Source organism: Lactuca serriola, chromosome 9 (assembly GCF_051521515.1).
Source record: "Lactuca serriola cultivar US96UC23 chromosome 9, Lser_US96UC23_V15, whole genome shotgun sequence".
Lineage (NCBI taxonomy): Eukaryota > Viridiplantae > Streptophyta > Magnoliopsida > Asterales > Asteraceae > Lactuca > Lactuca serriola.
In genome coordinates, this window is record NC_136416.1 from 164199439 (window position 1) to 164226899 (window position 27461).

General features: G+C 44.8%; 1 protein-coding gene across 1 annotated transcript; it reads right to left on the reverse strand.

Annotated features, from left to right (window-relative positions):
• Positions 1–24968: 24968 nt before the first annotated feature.
• On the reverse strand, positions 24969–26470 carry LOC145074666 (uncharacterized). Its single transcript, XM_079020998.1, has 3 exons — positions 26412–26470; positions 25720–25779; positions 24969–25463 (listed from the first exon to the last, which is right to left on the reverse strand). The coding sequence occupies exon 3, from the start codon at positions 25460–25462 to the stop codon at positions 25064–25066; it is 399 nt and encodes a 132-aa protein (XP_078877124.1). The 5' UTR covers position 25463; positions 25720–25779; positions 26412–26470; the 3' UTR covers positions 24969–25063.
• Between the last annotated feature and the right edge of the window lie 991 nt (positions 26471–27461).

Here is a 27461-nt window from a genome sequence, read left to right on the forward strand (position 1 = left end):
TTCATAACTTCTTCATACGAACTCCGTTTTCGACGTTCTTTATATCCACGCGAAGGTGAGACCATGCTCTACGACTTTCGTTTAGACTCCGTCGGCTAATTTTGACTTTATTTTTATTAATTATTTTTAATAGGCCGCGACATAAACTTTCGTTATAAATTCATAACTTCTTCGTTTGACGTCCGTTCTCGCCTAACTTTTTATCGCTTCGATACCAACAATGAGATCTTCGATTCTCATTTAGATTGCTTCGGCTAAATACCGCTCTAACGTAAATTCACTTTTTACGTTGCATTGCGTCGTGCCGGCTCTGTCGCGAAACTTCGACGGGCCATAACTTCTTCGTTATAACTCGGATTTTGGCGTTCTTTATATGCACGGAAACCTTGTGACATATACTACAACTTGGTTAAGATTAATCCTTCTAGATAATCTTCCATCAAAAAGTCATTTTTGACGCTTATTGTTTCTAAATTGACTAGCCCTGATCTACGGGCGTTACATCGACCTCACGGTTCATGGAATCCAAGTCTCGATTCACACCCTGTCGGAGCTCACGCAACTAGTCTTGGAAGTCCTCCCGTATGAGAGACAATTCCAATTGGGTTTGCAGTAGATTGATGGCTATGTCTTCGTTGGTTACACCATTGGAATGAGTCTCCTCCATATGACACGGCGATAGTTTGGAGACCAGATGTGTTCTGCAGGTGCGAGCGAAGGCATTTTCCAATTTTGGAGTGAAGTTAAAGACGAGATTTGGGTAATGAAGTTTGTAGATGTGCCATTTTGTAACACCGAATTTTCCAAACAAACTTTTCAAATTCCATAATTCATAAAAACATCAAGATGTATCTCAAATCATAAACATTTATCCCAAAATATCAGTGTTCAAAAACATCTCCCCAAAATCTCATCAAAATACTCCCACAATGTATACAATCAAGCTGGCGCCTTCCCGCGATCCTCGCTAGTACCTAAAACACATTTAACACAACACAGTAAGCATAAATGCTTTGTGAGTTCCCCAAAATACCACATACAGCACATACGCCACTCAAGGCTACAATATGACCCTCTAGTCAATGTGTCTCAGCGGAACCCTCCAGTTCCGTATCATTGGGTCCTCCTACCTGATCTGTCTCGTTGGACCCTCCGACCCGGTCTATATCATTGGACCCTCCGGTCCGGTCTATATCACATAGCATACATATATCACAAACACATATACACAAATAGCACATAACACATAACATATAAGACCCTCCGGTCTGCTCAAGGTTTCTACACCAGGAAATGTATAGTGAGAAGACTCACCTCAGGCGTCTCGGTAAATCTCTGACTCGGTAGAAATATTGCCTAGCCTTCGCCTATTCACATAAAGTAAATACTCTCATAAATATAACTCTCGAGACTAGACTCAACCCTCTATTGGCACCCTCAGAAGGGTAAAAGACTATTTACCCCCCTCTTGACTCAATGACTCCATTGTTGACCAAACCCTAAAACTCAACAAAAGTCAACGGTCAAACTTTGACCCAACTCGCCGAGTGCACTCCAACGACTCGGTGAGTACACACATGTCCACTAACTCTTTATCCAGCTTGGTACGTCGAGTGTAGCACCTGGTTCCCGGTACGTAAATCTTATTTGAGTATTTTCCATTTTTAGCCTTGGACTCGGCGAGTCATAGGTCCGACTCGCCGAGTAGAGGCGGGACCCGGGACATGTTTAAGTTGGTGACTCGGCGAGTCCATATTCCGGACTCGGCGAGTCACCGCTGTTGGATGAAACCCTAAGTTTCAGGGGTTTGCACCCTATTTAAGCCTCATGTCCGCCCCAAGCCAGCCCCCATTCACCCTCAGAGCCCCCAACCCTCGTTCAAAGCTTATTTCCTAGAGAGTTTGAAGCATTTTGTGTGTTCTTGAAGGTTTTGAGAAGGAAGTGGTGTAGATCAAGAGGAAGGGAAGGAAGCCAAGCATCTTAGTGTTCTCTCAGTGATTCCTTCGAGGTATAACCCGTTTTCCCTCTGTTTCTATGCTTATTACTCCATTAAGTCTTTCGTGAGCCCTTCCCCAAGCTTGTATGTGCAATATAATTCGTAATAAGCTGATTGGCCTTTAGATCTAGGCATGGTTGAGCTCCAGGAGCTCAGATCTGTTGCCTTTATGGACCCATATTGCATGAAGACCCTAGATCTACCCTTTTGGGTGCATTTTGAACCCTAAAACCCTTAGTGGTGAATATCTACACGTAAAGTTGGAAACTTTACGTGTGATTCATGCTCTAGGAACCCAGATCTGTGAATGGCATGGACTGGATCCAAGCAAAATCGCGTTTATAGTGCTTGCATGGTAACGACTCGGCGAGTCGTTCATCTGACTCGACGAGTCTGCTCGCGAGTCTTCGAGTTTGTCCCCTTTTCGTTGTGTCAAGTGTGAGCAGTGAGTCACGGGGTGTGACTCAGTGAGTTGGAAGCCGAACTCATCCATGAAGGAACTCGGCGAGTCATTGCCCTGACTCGGCGAGTTCAAGGCAATCTCCTTAGATCAAGATCAGATTCGGCGAGTTGTTCATACAACTTGGCGAGTCGCAGCATAAGTGTTCATCGGATGAAGATGAACTCGACGAGTTGTTCATACAGCTCGGCGAGTAGGATGAAGGACTTGAACATTAGTTTGGGAAGGAGAACTCGTCGAGTCAACGCCTAACTCGTCGAGTAGAGATGGGATTCAGGTCAATCGAGTTGATAGGGACTCAGCGAGTTGGAGAGCCAACTCGGCGAGTCGGGTCAACTGAAAGTTGACTCTGACTTTGACTTATGACATGATCAGGGGTAAAATGGTCATTTTACCCAAAGGACAGTTAGTAGTGCTTGATTGAGTATGTTGTGGGAATTACAGCCAGAGGATTTCTGGAGCAGCAGCAACAGTAGTAGACAGTCAGTTCCCGATCAGATCAGCAGCTACTTTGAGGTGAGTTACCTTCCAGTAGCGGTGGGTCTACGGCCACAATGCCGGCCCACCAATAGGAGTCGAATGTTAGATGATTGTCTTTGTGATATCATCTAGGTTTGCTGCTACCTGATAGGTTATATGCTAGCATGATATGTTTTATGTGATAGAGGTAGAGATCGGTTGTTAGGACCGAAGGGCAGTTCGGACACCCCAGAAATGTCTGACAATATATGATTATGTGTTTGCATGCTGGCTTGTTATGTTATATGCAATAGAGGTAGTAGGAGGGGACCAGTCCCCGAGTTCGGTTGTTAGGACCGAAGGGTAGTTCAGACACCCCAGATATGTTTGATAATATGTTATGTGTGTTAGTAGCAGTAGGGGTGAAATAGTCCCCGAGGCTCGGTTGTCAGGACCGACGGGTAGTCAGCACCCCAGAAAAGCTTGACACGGGTAGTCAGCACCCCAGAATGGCTTGACGCGGGTAGGTCGGCACCCCAGAATGGCTTGACGCGGGTAGGTCGGCACCCCAGAATGGCCGTACGGGTAGTCGGCACCCCAGAATGGTCGTACCGGGTAGTCAGGCACCTCAGAATAGCCTGGCAGTATGTATGTTATGTGTTGTATGGTATGTGGTACGATGGGGGAACTCACTAAGCTTTATGCTTACGTTTTTTAGTTGTTTTTTCAGGTACCTCTTCAGCCAAAGGGAAGGAGCAGGCGCAGTAGCGGTTCATCACACACACTCCTTGATTTCGCATTTATGAGTTTACCCTGGGATTGATACTCTGATATTTTGGTTTTTTGACTGTTATGGATTTCAAATTTGGTTTTTGATGTGAAATGGTTTAATTAAGCAATGTTTTAATTATTAATGTTTTCTAAAGTAATGTTTTAAAAACGAAATTTTTGGACGTGAAAATTGGGTCGTTACAAGTTGGTATCAGAGCCCTGGTTTGAGGGATTCGGACACACCTTCGGGGGTGTCTGAACTCAAATCGGGGGATTAAAAGATTTTCCAAAAGAAAATGTTTTTCTAAAGATTGAGAAAAGAGTTTTGAGAAAGAACGAAGTGTGTGATGTGCGCAACCGGCCGAGCTCGAGTAAGTATTCCGCAAAGTACCCATACAAGCTTATGTTTTGTTTATCAGTTTCAGTAGAACAACATGCTAGAATAGGACTAAGGATCTAGTAATGATGCTTTATGTGCTTTAGTGTATGAAAATTGCATGCTAGAATCGAGTAGACAACAGTAGGATAGCCTGTTAGGTTATGCCTGATAGTATGAGTGTAGCTCTGTATGCTAAATCAGCTTCTCTCTATGAGAGCGGATTTGCTTGAGATTGTTCCCTTAGTTCGAATGTTGCTTGCTTTGTGCTTTGTGGGACTCTGAGTGGTGGGAGTTAGCCATTAGGTGAATACGTCACGTCACATGTGATCAGGGTTGAATAATCTTAGAGTGCTGGATTTGGCCCTATTGCGTAGCTCTCGTTTGAGTCTAACCGTTGTAGGGATGAGCCTGTTACTCGAAGGATTATCCTAGCCTCACCACATGTGATAGTATTCAGTTAATGGTTAATTGGCACTACTAAGGCGCCTTCAGCAGCTGAGGACCTGGTAGGGTGGAGCCTGAGATTTCCCTAGGGCAAGCCTAGGATGAGTATAGCAGTGATCAGCCGTAGTGGAAGGGGTCTGGTGGAGTCGAGGCAGTCCTTAAAGAAGGTATGGATAGATGTGGAAGGTAGTATGGGCCCGTACTACTGAAAGCAGAGGATCTGTACCCGAACCAAGGAAGGCCAAGATAAGACCAGGAAACTTGTATGTAGCAGTGATCCCTCAGGAAGTATCAGTATCACTAATGATTGTTGTTATGTATTGCAGAATGGTGGTACTTCGATCGAGGCCGATAGATGGCGGTTCAGGAGAGGGGTCAGGTTCGGGATCAGGTTCCGAGCCGGTAGATGAGGGACTACGCGAGTTCATCGCGTCAGAGATCACCAGGGGTATCCTTGAGTCGACTCCCATTATCTTCAGGTCGATCAAGGAAGGGATCATCGAGTTGATGGAGGATCGCCTCAGGGCGTTCAGGAGTGACATGGCATCTGGCCAGTCGGGATCTCGCACACTGTCCTTCAAGGACTTCAGGGGCAGTGGTGCGCCGGATTTTCACGGGGCGAAAGACCCCATTGCTGCCAGGCGATGGATTGCAGACATCGAGTCTGCACAGTTGACGAGCTTCTGCCCCGAGGGGTCGAAGGTGAGGTATGCAGCAGGGTGTTTACGAGACCGAGCTCGAGATTGGTGGGAGTCAGTGGGTGACTCGTTGGGAGCCTCAGCTATCGAGGCTATGACCTGGTCGGACTTTGTGACCAGGTTCAGGGCAGAGTTTGCACCGGCGGTCGAGCTTCAGCAGCTGGCCAGGGAGTTTTTAGACATGAGACAGACGACGGAGACCGTGGCGGAGATCAACGCCATGTTCCGGGAGAGGGCACTGATGGTGCCATAGTATGCGGGCGATGAGGACATGAGGAGGACCCGCTATCATGACATGCTCCGGGCTGATATCCGGGAGCACGTTAGTTTTTCAGCTTGCCCTACCTTGGACTCCATGATTGCCAGGGTGAGGGAGAGGGAGATAGATTTGGAGCACATCCGGAAACGGAAGTCAGATGAGGGATAGACAGGAGGGGCTTCGGGGAAGAAGCCCAAGGGATCAGATGGTAGGCCGAAAGGCCAGTCAGGACCGAGCCGCTGCAGGAAATGCGGCAGGCCGCACGAGGGGGTGTGCAGGTTGGGATCATCAGGCTGCTATAAGTGCAACAAGTCTGGGCACTTTAGCAGGGATTGCACTGCTTCGGCAGAAGTTATTCAGACGTTTGAGTTGTTGTGTTTCTACTGCAACCAGAGGGGCCACAAGAAGGCCAATTGCCCCCAGTTGACAGTTTCAGCGCCAGTGAAGGCGCCAGCTCCAGCGACCCTGTGGATCACGGATGGCCGGCAGGGCAAGGTAGAGGCTCCATTGGTGAGGAGCCAGGCATTTCAGCTGACCGCCGAGGAGGCACGCGCCGCACCCGATGTGGTGACGGGTATGATTCTTTCCCTCTATTTTATTTTTATGATGTTATGATATTGATATGTGCTCCGTATGTATATGTATGCATTAGGATCGTTCCATGTGAACGGCATCCCAGTTCAGGTGTTGTTCGACTCGGGTGCATCCCGGTCATTTGTTTCCCTTGCGCTTAGCAAGAAGTTTCATGAGTCTTCGGGCGAGCTAGATTGCCCTTTAGAGGTAGAGATTGCTGATGATCGATCGGTGCGAGCATCGATGGTATTTCGAGATTGCGTACTGCGTTTGTTTGAGGAGCGCTACTTGGTAGACTGGTTCCCATTCCGTTGCGTGGGAACAAGGTGATTATAGGCATGGATTGGTTGAGCCCCAATGGGGCGGTGATAGATTGCGCACAGCAGCTAGTGCGAGTCAGGACCCCAGGTGGGGGAGAGTTAGTGATTCATGGCGAGAGGCCACATTGCGGACCCACTGTATGTTCAGCAGCAAGGGCTAGGCGCTATCTTCAGCAGGGATGCGCAGGATATGTCGTGTATGTGATGGATACCCGGGAGGCGGGTAAGGCAATGGTGAGTGAGGTTCCGGTGGTGCGATATTTCGCAGATGTCTTTCCGCAGGAGCTTCCTGGGATACCTCCAGAGCGACAGGTGGAGTTCAGGATTGACCTCGTTCCTGGTGCGGCTCCGATAGCCAAGGCACCATATTGGTTGGCTCCTCCTGAGATGCAGGAGTTGTCTACACAGCTGCAGGAGCTGTTAGACAAGGGATTCATTCGATCGAGCATAACCCTGGGGAGCCCCGATTCTGTTCGTGAAAAAGAAGGACGGGTCGCATCGGATGTGTATAGATTACCGGGAGCTGAACAAGGTAATGGTGAAGAACCGTTACCCACTCCCGAGGATTGATGATCTCTTTGACCAGCTTCAGGGAGCATCTTGGTTCTCCAAGATTGATTTGCGTTCGGGTTATCATCAGATGAGGGTCAGGGAGGAGGATACGCAGAAGACCGCGTTTCGGATGTGCTATGGCCATTATTAGTTTGTGGTGATGCCGTTTGGGCTCACCAATGCTCCTGCCGCGTTCATGGACCTCATGAACCGCGTATGCAGACCGATGCTGGATCGGTATGTGATAGTCTTTATCGATGACATCTTGGTTTATTCCAAGACACAGGAAGAGCATCAGGAGCATCTGCGAGAGGTATTGGAGACTCTGAGGAGGGAGAGCTTGTATGTCAAGTTCTCCAAGTGTGAGTTTTGGTTGCGCGAGGTGCAATTCCTCGGACACCTTGTTAACCAAAACGGGATTCTGGTCGATCTGGCCAAGGTCGACGCCGTGATGAGATGGGAGGTTCCGAAGTCTCCATCCGAGATTCGGAGTTTCCTAGGATTGGCAGGCTATTATCGGAGATTCATTCAGGACTTCTCCAAGATAGTCGTACCCCTGACGCAGCTGACGAAGAAAGCCGTAGTCTTTCGGTGGGGACCCGAGCAGCAGGCTGCGTTTGAGACGCTGAGACGGAGATTGTGCGAGGCGCCAATCTTAGCCCTGCCAGAGGGCGTAGAGGATTTTGTGGTGTATTGTGACGCGTCCATTTTAGGGTTGGGCGCGGTACTGATGCAGAGGGGGCATGTCATTGCCTACGCTTCGAGGCAGCTCAAGCCTCACGAGGCGAACTACCCGACGCATGATTTGGAGTTGGGGGCGGTGGTTTTTGCCCTCAAGATTTGGCGACATTACCTCTACGAGGTTCGATGTACCATCTACATGGACCACAAGAGTTTGAGGTACCTCATGGATCAGCCGAATCTGAACATGAGGCAGCGTCGATGGTTGGACGTGGTGAAGAATTATGATCGCGAGATCCTTTACCACCCGGGGAAGGCCAACGTGGTGGCCGATGCACTTAGCCGCAAAGCGGCGCTGATCAGGGATATTTGCATGCGGATGACCGTAGTGACTCCCCTGTTGGAGCAGATTCGGGAGGCTCAACAAGAGGCTATCAAGGAGGAACATCGGAAGAGCGAGCGTGTGGTGGGTCAGGTTTCCTCCTTCGATTATGATAGCCGAGGACTATTGACACTACGCCGTAGGGTGTGGGTGCCGTATCACGGAGGCGTGCGCCAGATCTTGATGGAGGAGGCGCACAAGTCCCGATTCTCTATTGATCCCGGGGCGACGAAGACATATAGGGATCTTCGTCCAGATTATTGGTGGCCCTGCATGAAGCGGGATGTGGCATGGTACATTGAGCGGTGCTTGACCTGCAGGAAGGTCAAGGCCGAACATCAAAGACCGCATGGCAAGATGCAGCCGTTGGACATTCCGTTGTGGAAATGGGAAGATATCACGATGGATTTTATTACGAAGCTTCCCAGGACCGCGCGTGGAGCGGATTCGATTTGGGTCATCGTGGATCGATTGACCAAGAGTGCTCACTTTATCCCGATTCAGGAGAGCATATCGGCCGAGAAATTGGCCGACATCTATATCAAGGAGATCGTGGTGCGGCACGGGGTGCCAGTATCGGTTATCTCGGACAGGGATGTGCGTTTTACTTCCAGGTTTTGGAAGAGATTTCATGACGAGTTGGGCACTCGTTTACATTTTAGCACCGCCTTTCACCTGCAGACGGATGGCCAGAGCGAGCGAACCATCCAGACTTTAGAGGATATGTTGCGGGCATGCGTGCTAGATTTCGGTGGTAGCTGGGATACCTATCTTCCCTTGGCTGAGTTCTCGTACAACAACAGCTACCACGTGAGTATCGACCACCCTCCTTTCGAGATGTTGTACGGACGGAGGTGCAGGACCCCGATATGCTGGGGAGAGGTTGGACAGAGGGTCAAGGGGAGCACCGAAGTGGTGCTCAAGACTACCGAGAGGATTCAGCAGGTTCGTAGCAGGCTTCAGACCGCGCAGAGTCGGCAGAAAAGTTACGCCGACAAGCGCCGATCCGACCTGGAGTTCCAGGTTGGGGATATAGTTCTCCTGAAGGTGTCGCCTTAGAAGGGCGTCATTCGATTCAGGAAGCGGGGTAAGTTAGGCCCGAGTTATATTGGGCCGTTCAGGGTTGTAGCCCAGGTGGGCAAGGTGGCGTATGCGCTGGATCTGCCAGCCGAGCTCAGCCAGATCCACATCACTTTCCATGTTTCTCAGTTGCGGAAGTGCCTAGTGGGCGATTCAGCAGTAGTGCCGTTAGAGGATATACAGGTGGATGACAGCCTAAATTACATTGAGCGCCCAGTCGCAATCCTCGACATGAAGTCGAAGGATTTGAGGAACAAGAAGGTGGAGCTAGTGAAGGTGCAATGGCAGCATCGCAAGGGTTCGGAATGGACTTGGGAGCCGGTGGAAGAGATGATGGAGCATTATCCCGAGCTATTTCAGGATCGAGCAGCAGACTTCGAGGATGAAGTCTAAAATAAGTGGGGGAGATTTGTAGCACCTGGTTCCCGGTACGTAAATCTTATTTGAGTATTTTCCATTTTTAGCCTTGGACTCGGCGAGTTATAGGTCCGACTCGCCGAGTAGAGGCGGGACCCGGGACATGTTTAAGTTGGTGACTCGGCGAGTCCATATTCCGGACTCGGCGAGTCACCGCTGTTGGATGAAACCCTAAGTTTCAGGGGTTTGCACCCTATTTAAGCCTCATGTCCGCCCCAAGCCAGCCCCCATTCACCCTCAGAGCCCCCAACCCTCGTTCAAAGCTTATTTCCTAGAGAGTTTGAAGCATTTTGTGTGTTCTTGAAGGTTTTGAGAAGGAAGTGGTGTAGATCAAGAGGAAGGGAAGGAAGCCAAGCATCTTAGTGTTCTCTCAGTGATTCCTTCGAGGTATAACCCGTTTTCCCTCTGTTTCTATGCTTATTACTCCATTAAGTCTTTCGTGAGCCCTTCCCCAAGCTTGTATGTGCAATATAATTCGTAATAAGCTGATTGGCCTTTAGATCTAGGCATGGTTGAGCTCCAGGAGCTCAGATCTGTTGCCTTTATGGACCCATATTGCATGAAGACCCTAGATCTACCCTTTTGGGTGCATTTTGAACCCTAAAACCCTTAGTGGTGAATATCTACACGTAAAGTTGGAAACTTTACGTGTGATTCATGCTCTAGGAACCCAGATCTGTGAATGGCATGGACTGGATCCAAGCAAAATCGCGTTTATAGTGCTTGCATGGTAACGACTCGGCGAGTCGTTCATCTGACTCGACGAGTCTGCTCGCGAGTCTTCGAGTTTGTCCCCTTTTCGTTGTGTCAAGTGTGAGCAGTGAGTCACGGGGTGTGACTCAGTAAGTTGGAAGCCGAACTCATCCATGAAGGAACTCGGCGAGTCATTGCCCTGACTCGGCGAGTTCAAGGCAATCTCCTTAGATCAAGATCAGACTCGGCGAGTTGTTCATACAACTTGGCGAGTCGCAGCATAAGTGTTCATCGGATGAAGATGAACTCGACGAGTTGTTCATACAGCTCGGCGAGTAGGATGAAGGACTTGAACATCAGTTTGGGAAGGAGAACTCATCGAGTCAACGCCTAACTCGACGAGTAGAGATGGGATTCAGGTCAATCGAGTGGATAGGGACTCGGCGAGTTGGAGAGCCAACTCGGCGAGTCGGGTCAACTGAAAGTTGACTCTGACTTTGACTTATGACATGATCAGGGGTAAAATGGTCATTTTACCCAAAGGACAATTAGCAGTGCTTGATTGAGTATGTTGTGGGAATTACAGCCAGAGGATTTCCGGAGCAGCAGCAGCAGCAGTAGACAGTCAGTTCCCGATCAAATCAGCAGCTACTTTGAGGTGAGTTACCTTCCAGTAGCGGTGGGTCTACGGCCACAATGCCGGCCCACCAATAGGAGTCGAATGTTAGATGATTGTCTTTGTGATATCATCTAGGTTTGCTGCTACCTGATAGGTTATATGCTAGCATGATATGTTTTATGTGATAGAGGTAGAGATCGGTTGTTAGGACCGAAGGGCAGTTCGGACACCCCAGAAATGTCTGACAATATATGATTATGTGTTTGCATGCTGGCTTGTTATGTTATATGCAATAGAGGTAGTAGGAGGGGACCAGTCCCCAAGTTTGGTTGTTAGGACCGAAGGGTAGTTCAGACACCCCAGATATGTTTTATAATATGTTATGTGTGTTAGTAGCAGTAGGGGTGAAATAGTCCCCGAGGCTCGGTTGTCAGGACCGACAGGTAGTCAGCACCCCAGAAAAGCTTGACACGGGTAGTCAGCACCCCAGAATGGCTTGACACGGATAGGTCGGCACCCCAGAATGGCCGCACGGGTAGTCGGCACCCCAGAATGGCCGTACCGGGTAGTCAGGCACCCCAGAATAGCCTGGCAGTATGTATGTTATGTGTTGTATGGTATGTGGTACGATGGGGGAGCTCACTAAGCTTTGTGCTTACGTTTTTCAGTTGTTGTTTCAGGTACCTCTTCAGCCAAGGGGAAGGAGCAGGCGTGGTAGCGGCTCATCACACACACTCCTTGATTCCGCATTTATGAGTTTACCTTGGGATTGATACTTTGATATTTTGGTTGTTTGACTGTTATGGATTTCAAATTTGGTTTTCGATGTGGAATGGTTTAATTAAGCAATGTTTTAATTATTAATGTTTTCTAAAGTAATGTTTTAAAAACGAAATTTTTGGACGTGAAAATTGGGTCGTTACATCGAGTCCCTCCCTATGCTCAACGACTCACACCGGGCATGAATCGCAGGGCCACCCCGACTCAACTCGCCGAGTCTCAAGAACAACTCGGCGAGTACCGCCTTGAACTCCAATCCTCTAATCCCCTTCTGACTCACTGGGTTATCCCCCAACTCGGCAAGTCTACTCACTGAGTGACTTACGTGAAACCCTAACTCTACTCGCCGAGTGTCAAGAACAACTCGGCGAGTTCATGCCATGCACAAACTCTATTGACCTCCTGAGGTCAGATTTGTGCCCCTAATCCATAGATATGGACTTCCCAAGCATGAATGTCACGTAAAGTCCGAATCTTGATGCTTATATATCAACAACAAGGCATCAAATGGTGATTTAGTCCTAAAAATGGCAACCTAAGTCCAATAACCCCGAAATGACTCATAAAGCTCAAGGGGTTAAGGTCTCTGCACCTCTTTGAGTCCAGATCCAAGGCACAAACTCGAGGAGGGACCAATTGCTCCACATAACCACTCTAAAAAAGGGTTAGAAAATCCTAACTCTAAGGATCAACACGAAAACTGAAGAAGGTTCAAACTATTACCTCCAAAATGAAGTCTCTAAACTCTGGAACTGCTAGAATCGCACCTCCTCTTGCTCTTGGTCACCTTCTTCTTGCTAAACCAAAGGTATAAGGATCAAATATGACTTCTCCTTCCTCACAAACGATTTGGATCACTTAGGGATCTCTCAAGGGACTGGTAGCCGCAATGGGAGGCTATAAGTGCCCTTAAATAGGCCCCAAACCCGGGGGATTAGGGTTTCATTAAACAGCATGGACTTGCCGAGTCCACGAATGGACTCGTTGAGTCCAGTCGCGAACCCGAATGATAATCCGCGACTCTACTCGGCGAGTCTAAGCACTAACTCGCCGAGTTCCTTCACAAACTTCAAAAATAAAAATATTAGAATAATATACCTGAGAATCTCCCCCAATAGAATCAGACTTCGTCCTCGAAGTCTTACTCGACAAAAAACTCTGGGTGCTGCTCACGCATCTCATGCTCCGGCACCCAAGTCAGCTCTGACCCTTTCCGATGCTGCCACTGGACCTGTACCAGAGGCACTTCCTTGTTCCTCAAAATCTTTACCCTACGATCTCGAACCGCAATCGGCTTCTCAATATAATTCAGACCCGGATCCACCTGGATATCTTCTAACGGAACTACTATTGACTCATCAGCGATACACTTCCTCAACTGGGACACGTGGAAGGTATCGTGGATCTGACTCAACTCCGCAGGCAGCTCTAAGCGGTATGCTACCTTGCGTACCCGTGCGATCACCCTGAAAGGACCAATATATCGGGGCCCCAGCTTGCCCCTCTTCCTGAATCGGATCACTCCTTTCCAAGGAGAGACCTTCAGGAGCACGAAGTCGTCGACCTGAAACTCGAGCTCAGACCGGCGCCTGTCCGCATAACTCTTCTGGCGACTCTGAGCGGTCAACAACCTTTGCCTGACCTGCTGTATCTGCTCTGTCTTCTGAAGCACGATCTCTGTACTACCCATTACACGTTGCCCTACCTCTCCCCAACAGATGGGGATCCGACACCTCCTCCTGTCACACCCCAAAACCGGAACGGTGGAAACGTTCTGGGGTGGATGATGTCATGTCAAGTATCACAACATATGCAGTATAGTAATCGAAGTACAACAACCATTGCATTAATAGTAATAGTTTTACATGGTTTACATTACATAGAACATCAAAGTAATACAAGTAATAATATAGGTGCAACTTGGTACTAAACTGTCTTCATCAAAAGCTACTGAGATGTACCTGTCTAATGTTGACCTGAGAATACAAGTTATTTGAAAGCAAGTATTAGCATTTTTACAAATGCTGGTGAGTTCATAAGTATTTAGTGTCATTTGTGTAAGTTTAAAATAACTTTATAAAAGTAGTAGTTTTAGGGTCTACAGTGTATTAGAGTCCTTTCCAGAAAATCCTATATTTTCTAATTAAAAACAGTCTTCTACCAAGACTGGACAGAGTTATGTTGAAAAAAAATAGTTTTCCCTTAAACACTATCATTATCAAAATACGGTGTTTGATTTTATGGAAAGTAGGAGAATATCAAGGAAAATAATATATGCCTCAGCAGTGAAGACTGCTGACTAAGGCAGAAGAGATCATAGACTCCAGGAGAGTATCGAATGAACGACATGCCTGGCTCAGTCTAAAAAAAGGAGACACAGACCCCAGACGGTATCAAATGAAAGATACAGCTAGAAAGGTCTAAAACAGTGAATACCGACCCTAGACAGTATCAAATGAAAGATACAGCTAGTAAGGTCTAAAATAGTGAATACAGACCCTAGACAGTATCAAATGAAAGATACAGCTAGTAAGGTCTAAAACAGTGAATACAGACCCTAGACAGTATCAAATGAAAGATACAGCTAGTAAGGTCTAAAACAGTGAATACAGACCCTAGATAGTATCAAATGAAAGATACAGCTAGTACGGTCTAAAACAGTGTAATTCCAAGAGTGTGTTTCCAGCATAGAGTGTTAAATACCGTTACCTTATGACCATGAATTATAAGGTAACATGGAGATTCTCGTAACCATACTAATCGACACTAGAGTACTTGACGCCCTACAAGCGTCGGTGTAAGTATGACATTTGTCACCCCTTGGCTTGGTAGGCCATGGACTGTAGCTAGCAGTCAGGGTGCGGGGGTGTCAATCCCGTATAGATCTATACACACAATGTCCGCTCTCCCTACAAGAGACTCTGGTTACCAACTAGACGACGGAGAAGGCCGTGTCCTGAAGATGTATTCGAAACAGTGAATTCTGATGAAAGTGTTGGAATAGTAGTAGAGACTCATAACTGAAACGACCGATGTAAACCTTCATGTCTATACATGTATATATGATATATAATAAATGATTAAACGACCTTCGGACGGATATCCGATCCCACCAGACCACATCCAAACGAGGAAAAGGAAATAGGGCGACTAGCCTTCCTAAGTCCTTTAAACATTATTTATATAACCATACAAGTATAGGCATGCTTTTAACGATGTGGAAGCGTTTTAACTACGTAGAAGCGTATCATGAAGTAGAAGCGTATCGTGAAGTAGAAGTGTATCGTGAAGTAGAAGCGTTTAACAAGTATAAGTGAAGTAGAAACGTTAACCAGTATAAGTGAAGTAGAAGCGTTAACCAGTATAAGTGAAGTAGAAGCGTTAACAAGTATAAGCGAAGTAGAAGCATTAATAAGTATAAGCCAATCACGAGGTGGAAGCGTATCACGAAGTAAAAGCGTTATCAAGTAAGAGCATTAACTAAATAGAAGTGAAGTAGTAGTATCTTAACCAAGTAAGAGTATAAAACATGGAAGAAAACTTTGATGAAAAACTTTAGAAAACCTTTATACTTAAGAAAATCACGACCTGGTATTCTTTTGTAAAATAAGTTTGAAAGCCTTTAGAAATCCTTTGGAAACCTTTCATAAACAAGTTTTAAATGAAACTTTGATAAAACAATATAAGTAAGAGATTTGAACAAGTGAAGACATTTTAGGAAACCATTTATAGTATCATTCTTGGTAAAACAGTTAACAGTGTAATAAATCCTTGTGCATGAGGGTTATCAATCACATGTGATTGATATGATAAGTGGCATATTTAACTTGTATTCCCCCCTAAAACATGTAAAAACATTTAAAAAGGTTAATTCAGGGGCATAAACTCACCTGATGTAAGTGGATCCGACGAAGGTGTCGGTTGGGTGCTCGATGTCAAGTAAAGACTTGAACACACTTAGTGACCTATTAACATATGATAACATATGTTTACATACAATTAGTACATATAATACTAATTAAACAAGTATACGCATCCTAAAGTGCGAAAAACACTTTGATTAAGTGCTAGGGGTGTCCCGGGTAACATTTAAGGGTGTGTATGGATTGGATAAGGAGTTTACTCTCCTAAAACTCACTTTATGTGAGTTCACGGTTGGGAGGCCACATCCCCCATGATTTTACTGCCATAAACTCATGGGAGGAGTGTTTTTGATATCTTTCAAGTCTCATATGGATTTAGAAGTGGTTCTAGGGAATTATACAAGGCCAAAGGGGTGTCTAAGGGTCCAAGAGCTTACTCCCTTGGAGTTCACGGACCAAAGGCCACTCCTTGGGAGTTTACGGCTGTAAGCCCCATGGATTAGGCCGTGAAATCTTGTGCACCCTCCAATCTTTGATTTTAAGGTCCTTGTTTCAACCCCAACAATTTCTAGTGAAGGTATAGGGCCATTTATGGGACTTAAACTCTCATTTAACATGGTTTGGGGGAGTTTACGGTCTAAGCATATGATTGGGCTGTAAACTCTAGTTTTCCCCTCAAATGATGATGTTTAATTGTTCTAAACTCGAAATGGAAATTCCCTAAGCCATATCTCAAGCCTAAACATGATTTGGAAGTGTTTTTGGGCATTTTTGCATGGTTAGCGGGTGTTTACCGCCTAAGCATGTGCTTGGGCCGTAAACCCTCTTTTATACCCTAAAAATTATTGTTTTTAGGATTAAACACTCCTAGGTAAATTCCACAACTAGTATCTAAGCTCGAAAGAAGGAAAATCGGGACATTTGGCACCATTTTAGGTGTTTACGGCCTAAGGAGGTTCTTAGGCCGTAAACTCCCTTTTTCCAACTTTCATGAGTGATTTTTGGGTTAAAACACAATTCAATGATGTCCAGAATAAGTTAGGATAAGAGGACTTACGTTTTGGAGGCGGAAATTTGCGGTTTTGGAGTCGAAAACGAGTTAGAGAGAGAGTAGAGAGAGAGTGTGGAGCTTGAGTGGTAAAAGAGTTCTAGGAAGTGTTCCACCTTCCTTATATAGGTCTCGGGTGTTGCACCCGGTATACGACTACCCGATGCTAAAGCTTAACGAGGTTTAAACTTTTTACCCGGGTTAAATGGTCGTATTAATATAACTTTATTCCATTAAATGGAATGAAATTTACGAGTTATATTTATTTTGCTATGATAATAATCACATGAAATATAAATAAATAAATAACTATTTATTTGTTTGACGACCCCAAATTAACGGAACTTTTATAAAATGGAATATTCCGTTAATGGAAACGGGGTAATATAACGGAATAAACTTTGGGTTGTCACACCTCCCATACAACAGCTCAAAGGGTGGCATACCAATGCTCGAATGATGGTTGTTGTTGTAGGAAAACTCTGCCAAGGGCAAATACGTGTCCCAACTCCCGCCGAAATCCAACATACATGCTCGGAGCATGTCCTTGAGCGTCTGAATCGTCCGCTCGCTCTGTCCGTCAGTCTGTGGGTGGTATGCGGTACTAAAATGCAGCCTCGAACCCAACTCCTCATGAAATTTCTTCCAGAATCTGGAAGTGAAGCGCACATCTCGATCTGAGACAATCGAGATCGGCACTCCATGTCGCGATACCACCTCCCTCGCGTATATCTCCGCCAACTTCTCTGCGGAAGAGCTCTCACTGATAGTAAGGCAATGAGCGCTCTTCGTCAATCTGTCTACAATCACCCAAATTGCATCGACGCCCCTCGCAGTCCTTGGCAATTTGGTGATAAAGTCCATAGTAATCCGTTCCCACTTCCACTTGGGAACCTCTAACGGCTACAACTTACCATGCGGTCTCTGGTGCTCGGCCTTAACCTGGCGACAGGTTAGGCACCTCTCAACGAACCACGCAACGTCCCTCTTCATACAGGGCCACCAATACTCTCTCTTTAGGTCCAAATACATCTTAGTGGCCCCGAGATGGATCAAGAACTTCGATCGATGAGCCTCTTCCATCAAAATGGTATGCATTCCGCCCACAAACGACACCCAAATCCGACCTTGAAACTTCATAAGCCCCCGACTATCGGTAACGAGCTTCGGTACCTGCCTGACAACTCGCTCTCTCTTCTGGTTTTCTGGTCTCACGGCCTCCGCCTGGGCTCCTCGAATGGTGTCCAACACCGGAGTGATCACTGTCAATCTCATGCAAACGTCTCGTATCGGGACGTTCTCCGATCTACGGCTCAGGGCATCGGCTACCACGTTAGCCTTACCTGGGTGGTACAGGATCTCACAATCATAATCCTTTACCACATCCAACCATCTCCTCTGCCACATATTTAGGTTGGGTTGATCCATCAAGTACTTCAGGCTCTTATGATCCGTGTATATGGTACACTGAACTCCATACAGATAGTGACGCCAGATCTTGAGGGCGAACACTACTGCCCCCAACTCTAAATCGTGGGTGGGATACCTTGCCTCATGAGGCTTTAGCTACCTCGATGCATATGCTATCACATGCCCCCTCTGCATAAGCACTGCTCCCAAACCTGATATCGACGCGTCACAATACACCACAAAATCTTCCATTCCCTCCAGAAGGGCTAACACCGGGGCTTCGCATAATCTCTGACGAAGTGTCTCGAAGGAGGCCTGCTGCTCTGGGCCCCATGAAAAAGCTACACCCTTCCGGGTCAACCTAGTGAGTGGCACAGCGATCTTGGAGAAATCCCTGATAAATCTTCGATAATAGCTTGCCAATCCGAGGAAACTCCTGATCTCTGTAAGTGACCTCGTACCTCCCAACTCATCACCACCTCAATCTTGGCCGGATCGACCAATATCCCTTTCTGGTTAACGAGATGCCCTAGGAACTGGACCTCTCTTAACCAGAAATCGCACTTGGAGAATTTGGCATAGAGCCTCTCCGATCTCAAAACCCCAAGGATTTCTCTCAAATGATCCTCATGCTGCTCTTTGGATCTCGAATACACCAATATGTCGTCGAAGAATACGATCACCGAGCGATCTAACATCGGCCTGCACACCCTGTTCATGAGGTCCATGAACACCACTGGTGCATTGGTGAGCCCGAAAAGCATCAGCACGAACTCGTAATGCCTGTAACGATTCCGGAACGTTGTCTTCTGGATATCCTCATCTCGCACCCTCACCTGATGATATCCAGACCTCAAATCGATCTTGGAGAACCAAGATGCACCCTGCAGCTGATCAAACAAGTCGCCGATCCTCGGTAACAGGTAACGGTTCTTGACCGTCAACTTGTTCAACTCCCGGTAATCAATGCACATCCAGTGCGAACCATCCTTTTTCTTTACGAAAAAGGATAGTAGCTCCCCACGACGAACTACTCGGCCGAATAAACCCCTTCCCCAGCAGCTCCTGAAGCTGCGAGGATAACTCCTGCATCTCTGGAGGCACAAGGCGATAGGGCGCCTTGGCGATAGGCGCGGCCCCCAGAACCAAACCGATGCTGAACTCTACCTGCCTCTCGGGTGGCACACCCGACAACTCTTCCAGAAACACATCTGGGAAATCGTGCACTATCAGAACCTCATCAATCGACCTTGGTCTCTCTGAATCCATTCTCGTGTCCATCACATACGCTACAAATCCCTGACAGCCCTGCTGTAGACTCTGTCTAGCTCTAGCGGCTGAACAAAATGCCGAACCTGATCGCGTACCCTCGCCTTACAGTATAAGCTCTCCCCCACTAGGGTTCCAAATGGTCACCAACTATCACTCGCAGTCGATAACTGCCCCAAATCTACTCAACCAGTCATGCCTACAATGACACAGACATCCCCCATAGGAATCGGAATCAAGTCTATCGGAAACTCCACCCCGAAGATCTCAAGTATACACCCACGGATCACATCGGTAGCATATACCGCTCGTTCCTCAGCTATGGAAACTCGTAGAGGTCGACTCAACGCCTCTCTCGGAATACGGATATGCTGACTAAAAGCTAAGGATACAAAGGACCGACTCGCACTCGAGTCAAACAACACCAAGGCATGTACATAACTCACAAGAAAAGTACCTACGTATGTCATACCATAAGCATAATAACGTAATCTCAGCACAAATAAATGAAAGAATACATACCAGCCACGACGTCAGGCGCTGCACGGACCTCCTCCGCAGTCAGCTGGAAGGCTCTCCCTCTAGCCTTCAGTGCTTCGACCTTCGCTGGCCGGGTCTCGGTAACTCTGGTAGCAGGTGCGGATCCCTGTGCTGTGTTCTGGAGCTGGGGGCACTCGGCCTTTCGATGGCCAGTCTGGTTGCAGTGAAAGCAAACCGAGAACCCCTTAGGGCAATCCCTCGCATAGTGACCTTCTTTCCCACATTTGTAACACACCCCCGTCCTGCACACCCCATCATGGCTCTTGCCGCACTTTCCACAAGTACGGCCCTTCGGACCTCCAGTCCTCGACTCAGCAGGATTTGCCCGCTTGGCGGCCGGCTGCGACTGTGCCGGTCGCCGATCACCCTTCTGGGACTCAGCCTCCTCCCTCACCTGAGTCTTTAGCTCGATCTCCCTCTTCCGAGCATTTGCCTGGAGTTCGGCAAATGTCTGGTAAGTTGAGTTCGCCACGAACTCACGGATATCCCTCCTTAGTATGCTCAGATAACGACTCATGCAAGCCTACTCGGTAGAAACCTGTTCTGGGCAAAACAACGCCCGCTCATGGAACATCCTCGTAAGCACTGTCACCGACTCAGTCCCCTGATTGAGGGTCAGAAACTCCTGGGCTAGACGTTCCATCTCCACCGGGGGAACATACTCATCACGAAACATTGCAGTGAACTTCTCCCAAGTCACTGCAGTCAGCTCTGCCATCGAAAAGTCTACCGTCACAAACTTCCACCAGTCTTTCGCCCCTAAGCGAAGCTGGTTCAATGCGAACCGAACCCTCAAGTGCTCCGGGCATGAACACATATAGAAACATCCCTCAATGTCTGAAATCCACCTCATCGCAACGATTGGATCCTGCGTACCATCGAACTCTGGTCGTTTCGTGTTGCTGAACTCTCGGTACAGCAACGAATCACCACCCAGGGGTCTCGCAGTGGCAACGGTTGCAGTGGCTGCGTCTACAGCAGCATCAGTCAAAGCAGCATAACGCTCATCAAACGTCTCAATCAGAGTGGTCTTAATAGACCCAAATATCTCGGGAATCTCCGCCCGAATAGCCGCAACTACCTCCTCCTGAATGATCCTCCGAATCTCCTCATCACGAATACCACTAGTACCACTATCCCCATCCTGTCGTCTCGTAACCACCATGCTGTCTCTGAAATAAAATCACAAAACAATCAGAGACTCGATCGAGATCACTCACACTCGATCACTCACCCTACTTGATTCTTTGGTTTCCTAAGGAGTCTTACTCGGACTGATTACCAATCCGATGCTTCCAGTAGTACGGGCCCTATACTACCTTCCACATCGTATCAGTACTCACTCCCAGTCTTCTTCCTAGAATTCCAAATCACAAGCATACCATATACAGGCTATACCCTAACCAGCCCCTCATAAGCTCCTTACCGCTACCTACTTACTCACAAGTATTCTCTTAGCAGCAGGAATCATCATAGGCTAAGGCATCACAAATCAGGCCACTCTAGTCCTATCATGATTACTTAGCCTAATCAAGCATGTATAACTCATTACATAATATCTCATAATATAGAAACGTAAGGGTATTTTGGGAAATCACCATTCGAGTGCTTGCTGATTGTACACACTGCTTCCTTTCATCTCTTTATTTTTCTTTACTTTAGAAAAACTGTTTGTTTTATAAAAAGTTTCTCAAATTTGTGCCCCTAATCCATAGATTTGGCATTCCCAAGCGTGAATGTCACGTAAAGTCCGAATCTTGATGCTTATATATCAACAACAAGGCATCAAATGGTGATTTAGTCCCAAAAATGGCAACCTAAGTCCAATAACCCCGAAATGACTCATAAAGCTCCAAGGGTTAAGGTCTCTGGACCTCTTTGAGTCCAGATCCAAGGCACAAACTCGAGGAGGGACCAATTGCTCCACATAACCACTCTAAAAAGGGGTTAGAAAACCCTAACTCTAAGGATCAACACGAAAACTGGAGAAGGTTCGAACTATTACCTCCAAAATGAAGTCTCTGAACTCTGGAACTGCTAGAATCGCACCTCCTCTTGCTATTGGTCACCTTCTTCTTGCTAAACCAAAGGTATAAGGATCAAATATGACTTCTCCTTCCTCACAAACGATTTGGCTCACTTAGGGATCTCTCAAGGGACTGGTAGCCGCAATCGGAGGCTATAAGTGCCCTTAAATAGGCCCCAAACCCGGGGGATTAGGGTTTCATTAAACAGTGTGGACTCGCCGAGTCCAGTCGCGAACCCGGATGATAATCCGCGACTCTACTCGGCGAGTCTAAGCACTAACTCGTCGAGTTCCTTCACAAACTTCAAAAATAAAAATATTAGAATAATATACCTAAGAATCTGGATGTTACACATTTTAGGGAAACAAAGTCTTCAATTTATATGGAGGCACCCGAACAGTCGAAGCATGCTCACTAAGATTCACATTCAATACAACGTCGTTTCGGTTGTTGGGATGCTTTGAATTCTTGCCATGTCGTCGCTTATGTGTTAGGCTACGCTTATGTGGCAGTGTAAACCAGCTACAATATGTGAAAGCGATTATATTGGTAGGTAACAGATAACTCGTTCCCTTATAAAGCCACAAAATAAGTTAAGTGACTGAATTGGTAAACCCTAGAAATATAATAGGGCATATATGTCATTTTCCCAAAAATATACAAAGAAGACTCACCAACCAACACAATTTTTACATGATGAATGAATCAAAAAATGAATAAGAACAAGAAGAACTAATAATCTGGTGATTTTTTTTTTGAACTAGTGAGGTTTTTAATATGAAAAGCAATAACTAGGAACTAGTAAAATAGAACAATTAAATATAAGAGTTTAAAATCAGAATTCGTAGCCACGAATCTCACCTGATGTGCAACTTGTGTTTTCTATACACAAGCCAATTATATAAGCATGCAAGAATACTATCAAAAAGACTATTTTTTTCTCGCCTCACACCTATAAAAAGTTGCTAAATTTCTAAAGAATATGTACTACTGTACTTTTCCATTCATTTTTCACATCAATAAAATTAAAATTCCAAGTAGATATACTTTATCACTAAAATAATCCAAATAAAATAAACTAAACATTCTAAATAGTTGTTTTAGAAATATGAAGTTCATTCAATTATTTCCACAGCACAAGTTTTGTAGACATTAAATGTGGAAAATAATATATTTTTTTACGAAAACAATTCGAAATGTTGGAAAAACTTAACTTTACAATTAAGAAGATAATCAGTTTACACATTAATCCAAACAATCTAAAAGTAAAAAAATGAAATTACTTTTTACATTACATTGCATCTCAGAACATGTGTTGGAAATAATGAATTCATAAGAGCAAGTTGGTTATTTTCCTTTATGTGAGGGAAGAAACATTTTGTGGGTTTATAATGTTTTTCTATTGATAGGCTTTTAAAGGCTCTTAGTGGATCAAGCGACGAGCCAAACCCACGTACACCCGCCTAGCCTAGTACTAGTACTAACTGACGCCGCGAGTGTGTGATTTTTTACTTTGTGGCTTACAGCCGATAGAAGTGAAGTGAAAACCTTTAAGAACATTTTTTACTCTTTTAAGGACATTTTTTACTCTGTGGCTTACAGCCGATAGAAGCGAAGTGAAACTTTTTAAGGACAGGAGTTCGATCCGTGCAGTTATTACACATTCAAGATTTTATTGTCTTGCATTTATTTTCGTCCAATAACAAGACAGACTGTTTTTACCTCTTTCTTATAATCAGATCTAATCGATAAGAAACTTAGTAATCATATTAATAATAATTAGATTTATTATTCGTATTATAATTCTCAATATTATTTGTCAGTTTCTTCGCATGTCTATTGGTTCTATCTTACAACAATCTTAAAGGTTTTTATTGGGTTTGTAAATCATAGACTAATGAACACCCAAATCCCAGCTGCTAGTCTCCATTACATGAACCAAGAGTTTGCCTAGCTTGACCGATTCAATGGTCAGAACTATTCATACTAGGCTGACAAGGTCAAGTTCATGCTTCATGTGTTGAAGCTCTCCTATGTTTTGGACCTAAAACCGACGCCGATTCCTACTGATCCAATTCCCGGGGCCGGGAAAACTGTGGATCCAACAATCATCTCTAATCCGGAAAAACAAAAGGGCTCTACGTAGAGAGTCTAAGGAACTGTGTGTGGGTCACATCAAAAACCCACTCTCTGGTCTGCTCTATGATCTTTACACGTCAATCAAAGATCCAAGAGATCTATGTAGTGCTTTGGAACTTAAGTACAAGGCACGTGAGGAATGTACTAACTAAGTATTTAGAGTTTCAAATGGTTGATGACAAACCTATATTGGAGCAAGTACATGAACTCGATGTCATGGTCAACAAGCTGTGACGCTCCAATGAGACTCAAAGCTGTGAAATTGTATCTATTAATAGAAGAAAAACAAATGATTATCAGTTTTTGATACATTAAAAAAAAATTATAAAATTTACACCCCAAAAAATTAATAAAATAATAATAATAATAATAAGACACCCTATTGACATTTTTATAAAAAAATCAACATATAATTAAGTACTTATAATCAGTTTTTTCAAAAAACAATGCAATTTCAACTAACAAAAATATTTTAAAAATTAATTAGGGTGTCTATATGGTAACATGGGATGCCTTTTTAGCAACCTCTTTACTAAACAATCATTTTGTTTAATCAAGTACAACTTACTTTAATAAGGTCAAAATAAACTGATAAATGATATCAATTGCATAAAATTTGGAATGGTTTGTTGCATGTTGGACGCTGATCCATATTCATATAGCGACTAGTATGACAACCAATATTAGAAAGTAAATCATATCGTCCACAAAGTTAGGGAAGTGATGTCCATACTTTTATAACAGAGATTCTCATATCTTAACACTATAACATACCAATTATATACAAATAAAAGATCGTTGTTCATTTGAGATAACCAAGATGGTTACATGGCCCATGAACAAGATTAAAACCACCTTTTAAACCAAATAGGTAGAACTCAACAACTAATAATATATAATATTCCACTCTTGTTGGTAACTTGTATGGAACATAAGAATAGCTAGTAATATTTTTAGTAAACTAGGTCTTCTTGGTAAATGGTCGACTAAATTGGAAGAAAATGAAAAGTTCACTTGTTGATTCCATAACATTTCCTAAAACGTAAACAAAATAAAAAACTAATTTGGTCTAGCCACATATCCAAACTAATACTCAATAGTCAATAGTGTGAAAGAAGAGTTGACATCACAATTCAAAAGCATCCAACAGATGATTAGATCGAGTTGATTGTTAACTGATCATAATAACGCACCAACATCGTCTCTATATGATCCAATAGCCACACCTGAGAAAGAAGATGACACCACAAATGAAATGCACGATCACAGAACAGGACCAATTAGCAAAAAGCCTCAACCAGTAGTCGTCCCCTATAATCCTAAGAACAATTTCATGAACAGCTATCGCCATAGCAGCAATTGCAATAAGCATGGCATATCTTGCACGCTTCTCGATCTTTTTCCAGAATGTGGGCCCCGCACTCATTCCAACAACAAACACAGTCATGGAGATACAAAGAGCTTTCAAGTTCGCATTGAGAAACACCCAATCGCGTTTTGTCTTCCCAATGTTTGCAAGTCCTCCTGGGAATCCTAGCAGACACATCACACTGTTGATGGCTATGCATCCAGCTATCATCACCAAAGCATTACGATTATCCATCCTGCTTAAACCATTCAATTGTGTATTAGTTCCTATATAACTTGACGTTAGCTGAAAAGAAAAGTCAAAGTAAAACATGGTCAACCAAAGTCAATTTTGGTCCAACCTAAAAAAGATTCATTACAGTGATGTAACATTGATGATAGTATTCGGATTGTTGATCTGAACAACTGTTAATGGTGGATAATTTCATGAATCAAAGTTAACGCTAATGAAAGTTAATTTAAGAGTATGGAATCGGAAGGATGAAATTGTACCTGAAGATGCCAAAAAAAACTTTGATGTAACTCGATGTGAAGCTCCGCTTAGACCTAAACCTGCAGGAATTGAAAAAGAAAAAAAATGTAGGATTAAAACGTTAATCTAGCAAGGATTTGGAAGAACATGAGCAGAAATGTAAATTAGGGATTTGTTTTCAGGGATTTCTTAAGAAGAGAAGACCAAACACACACATACAGAGAGGTTTCAGTTGGTGGTGGTTCAAGTCAGAGAAAGCAACTGGTGTTCTCCGGCGAGAAACGGGATGAGGGGAGGGGATCGCAGAGAAATTAAGGTGAGATAAATGGGATTTTCCGGCAGATTGGGTTGTGATGGGTCGATAAATGCAAAATTTAGGAGCTGGAATATGGTTTTTATAATCGGAGGGTGGTACAGCTGCCGGCAGCGGGGTCGGGATGTCGTTTGGGATTGTCGTGCATGGGAGAAAGGGAGGAAATGAGGGGAGGCGGAGAGAGTGGTGGTATGAAGCTGAGTGCTTGTTTTTAGGGTTTCTATGGTGGTGGTGGTTGGTGGGTTATCAGCAGCGAGGTGAGGTTGTGAGGGTTAATGGCTACCAGTGAAGGGAAGAGTGTGTCACGGCGGACGGCGGTGGAACAGTAACAGAAAATGAGAGAAGGGGAGGGGAGGATGGTTGGAGACGGAGAGGGCCGGAGAGATGAAGAAGACATACCTTAAACACCTTCTTGCCAATACCGTGGAATGAATGGAAGATTTGCAGCGAATGACTGAAGAATCTGAATTTTCTTATATATTAGGAAAACAGTGTACGGAAGTTTAAATAAATAAATAAATAAAATGAGAAAACGAATATAAGATATCTTTTTTACTTTTTTTTTAATAAAAAGGAACAAAAAATCCTTTTTGTATTGTTTTGAAATCAGCGTATGGATAGAAAGAACCATGACAAGGAAAAACCCTGGTCGTTATGGTGGCCAGGACGAAGAACCTTCCAATTTGGCCACTAGTGGCAAGGCAAGTTACCAACAAAGAAGAGCTCCATAAAACATATCACAAGGTAACGCCATTGGCCATCACACTCGAGTTATTTGTGTGGTGTGTTTGTTAAGCTGCTGGACATAATTTATTAGATGTGAGACCGTGTATTATATGTTATAATCATGATTTATATATTTGTATATTTGTATTATTAGCCCACTCCTTCTATTAGTCCATTATGGTGTATAAGCTCAAGAAGGCCATTGTGTATTTAGTTTGTAATGCCTTTCTAAGTGTAGGAAAATAGTTTCTATCATGGTATCAGCCTATTTTTTCATCCCTAAAATCAACTGATCCTCTTTTCTTTTACTATCGTCACACCCTTTACTCTTCTTCTCTCACGTTTCTTTCTTCTTTCTTCAACCAACATGACTGGTGGTGAATCTAACAACAATTCCAAACCTCCTCACAAAGCCTATGGAATAACCAACATCAAAACGTATGTTCCTCTTATTCTAGATTTCACCACTCAGAACTATGAACCTTGGAGTGCTCTCTTCAAGGTTTATTGTACCGCCTATGATATTTTCTATCACGTAGATGGCACATATGATGCACCAAATCGTCATCTACTTATCCAAAATGAGAAAGACTTGACTTAATGTTTCTTTTATGGCTATTTAGATTGATATCTCAAAATCTCATCACCTCCGCTTACTCCAATCCTCCAACAGCCCGTAAGGTTTGGCTTAATATTCACTCTATTTTCTATGACAATAAAGAG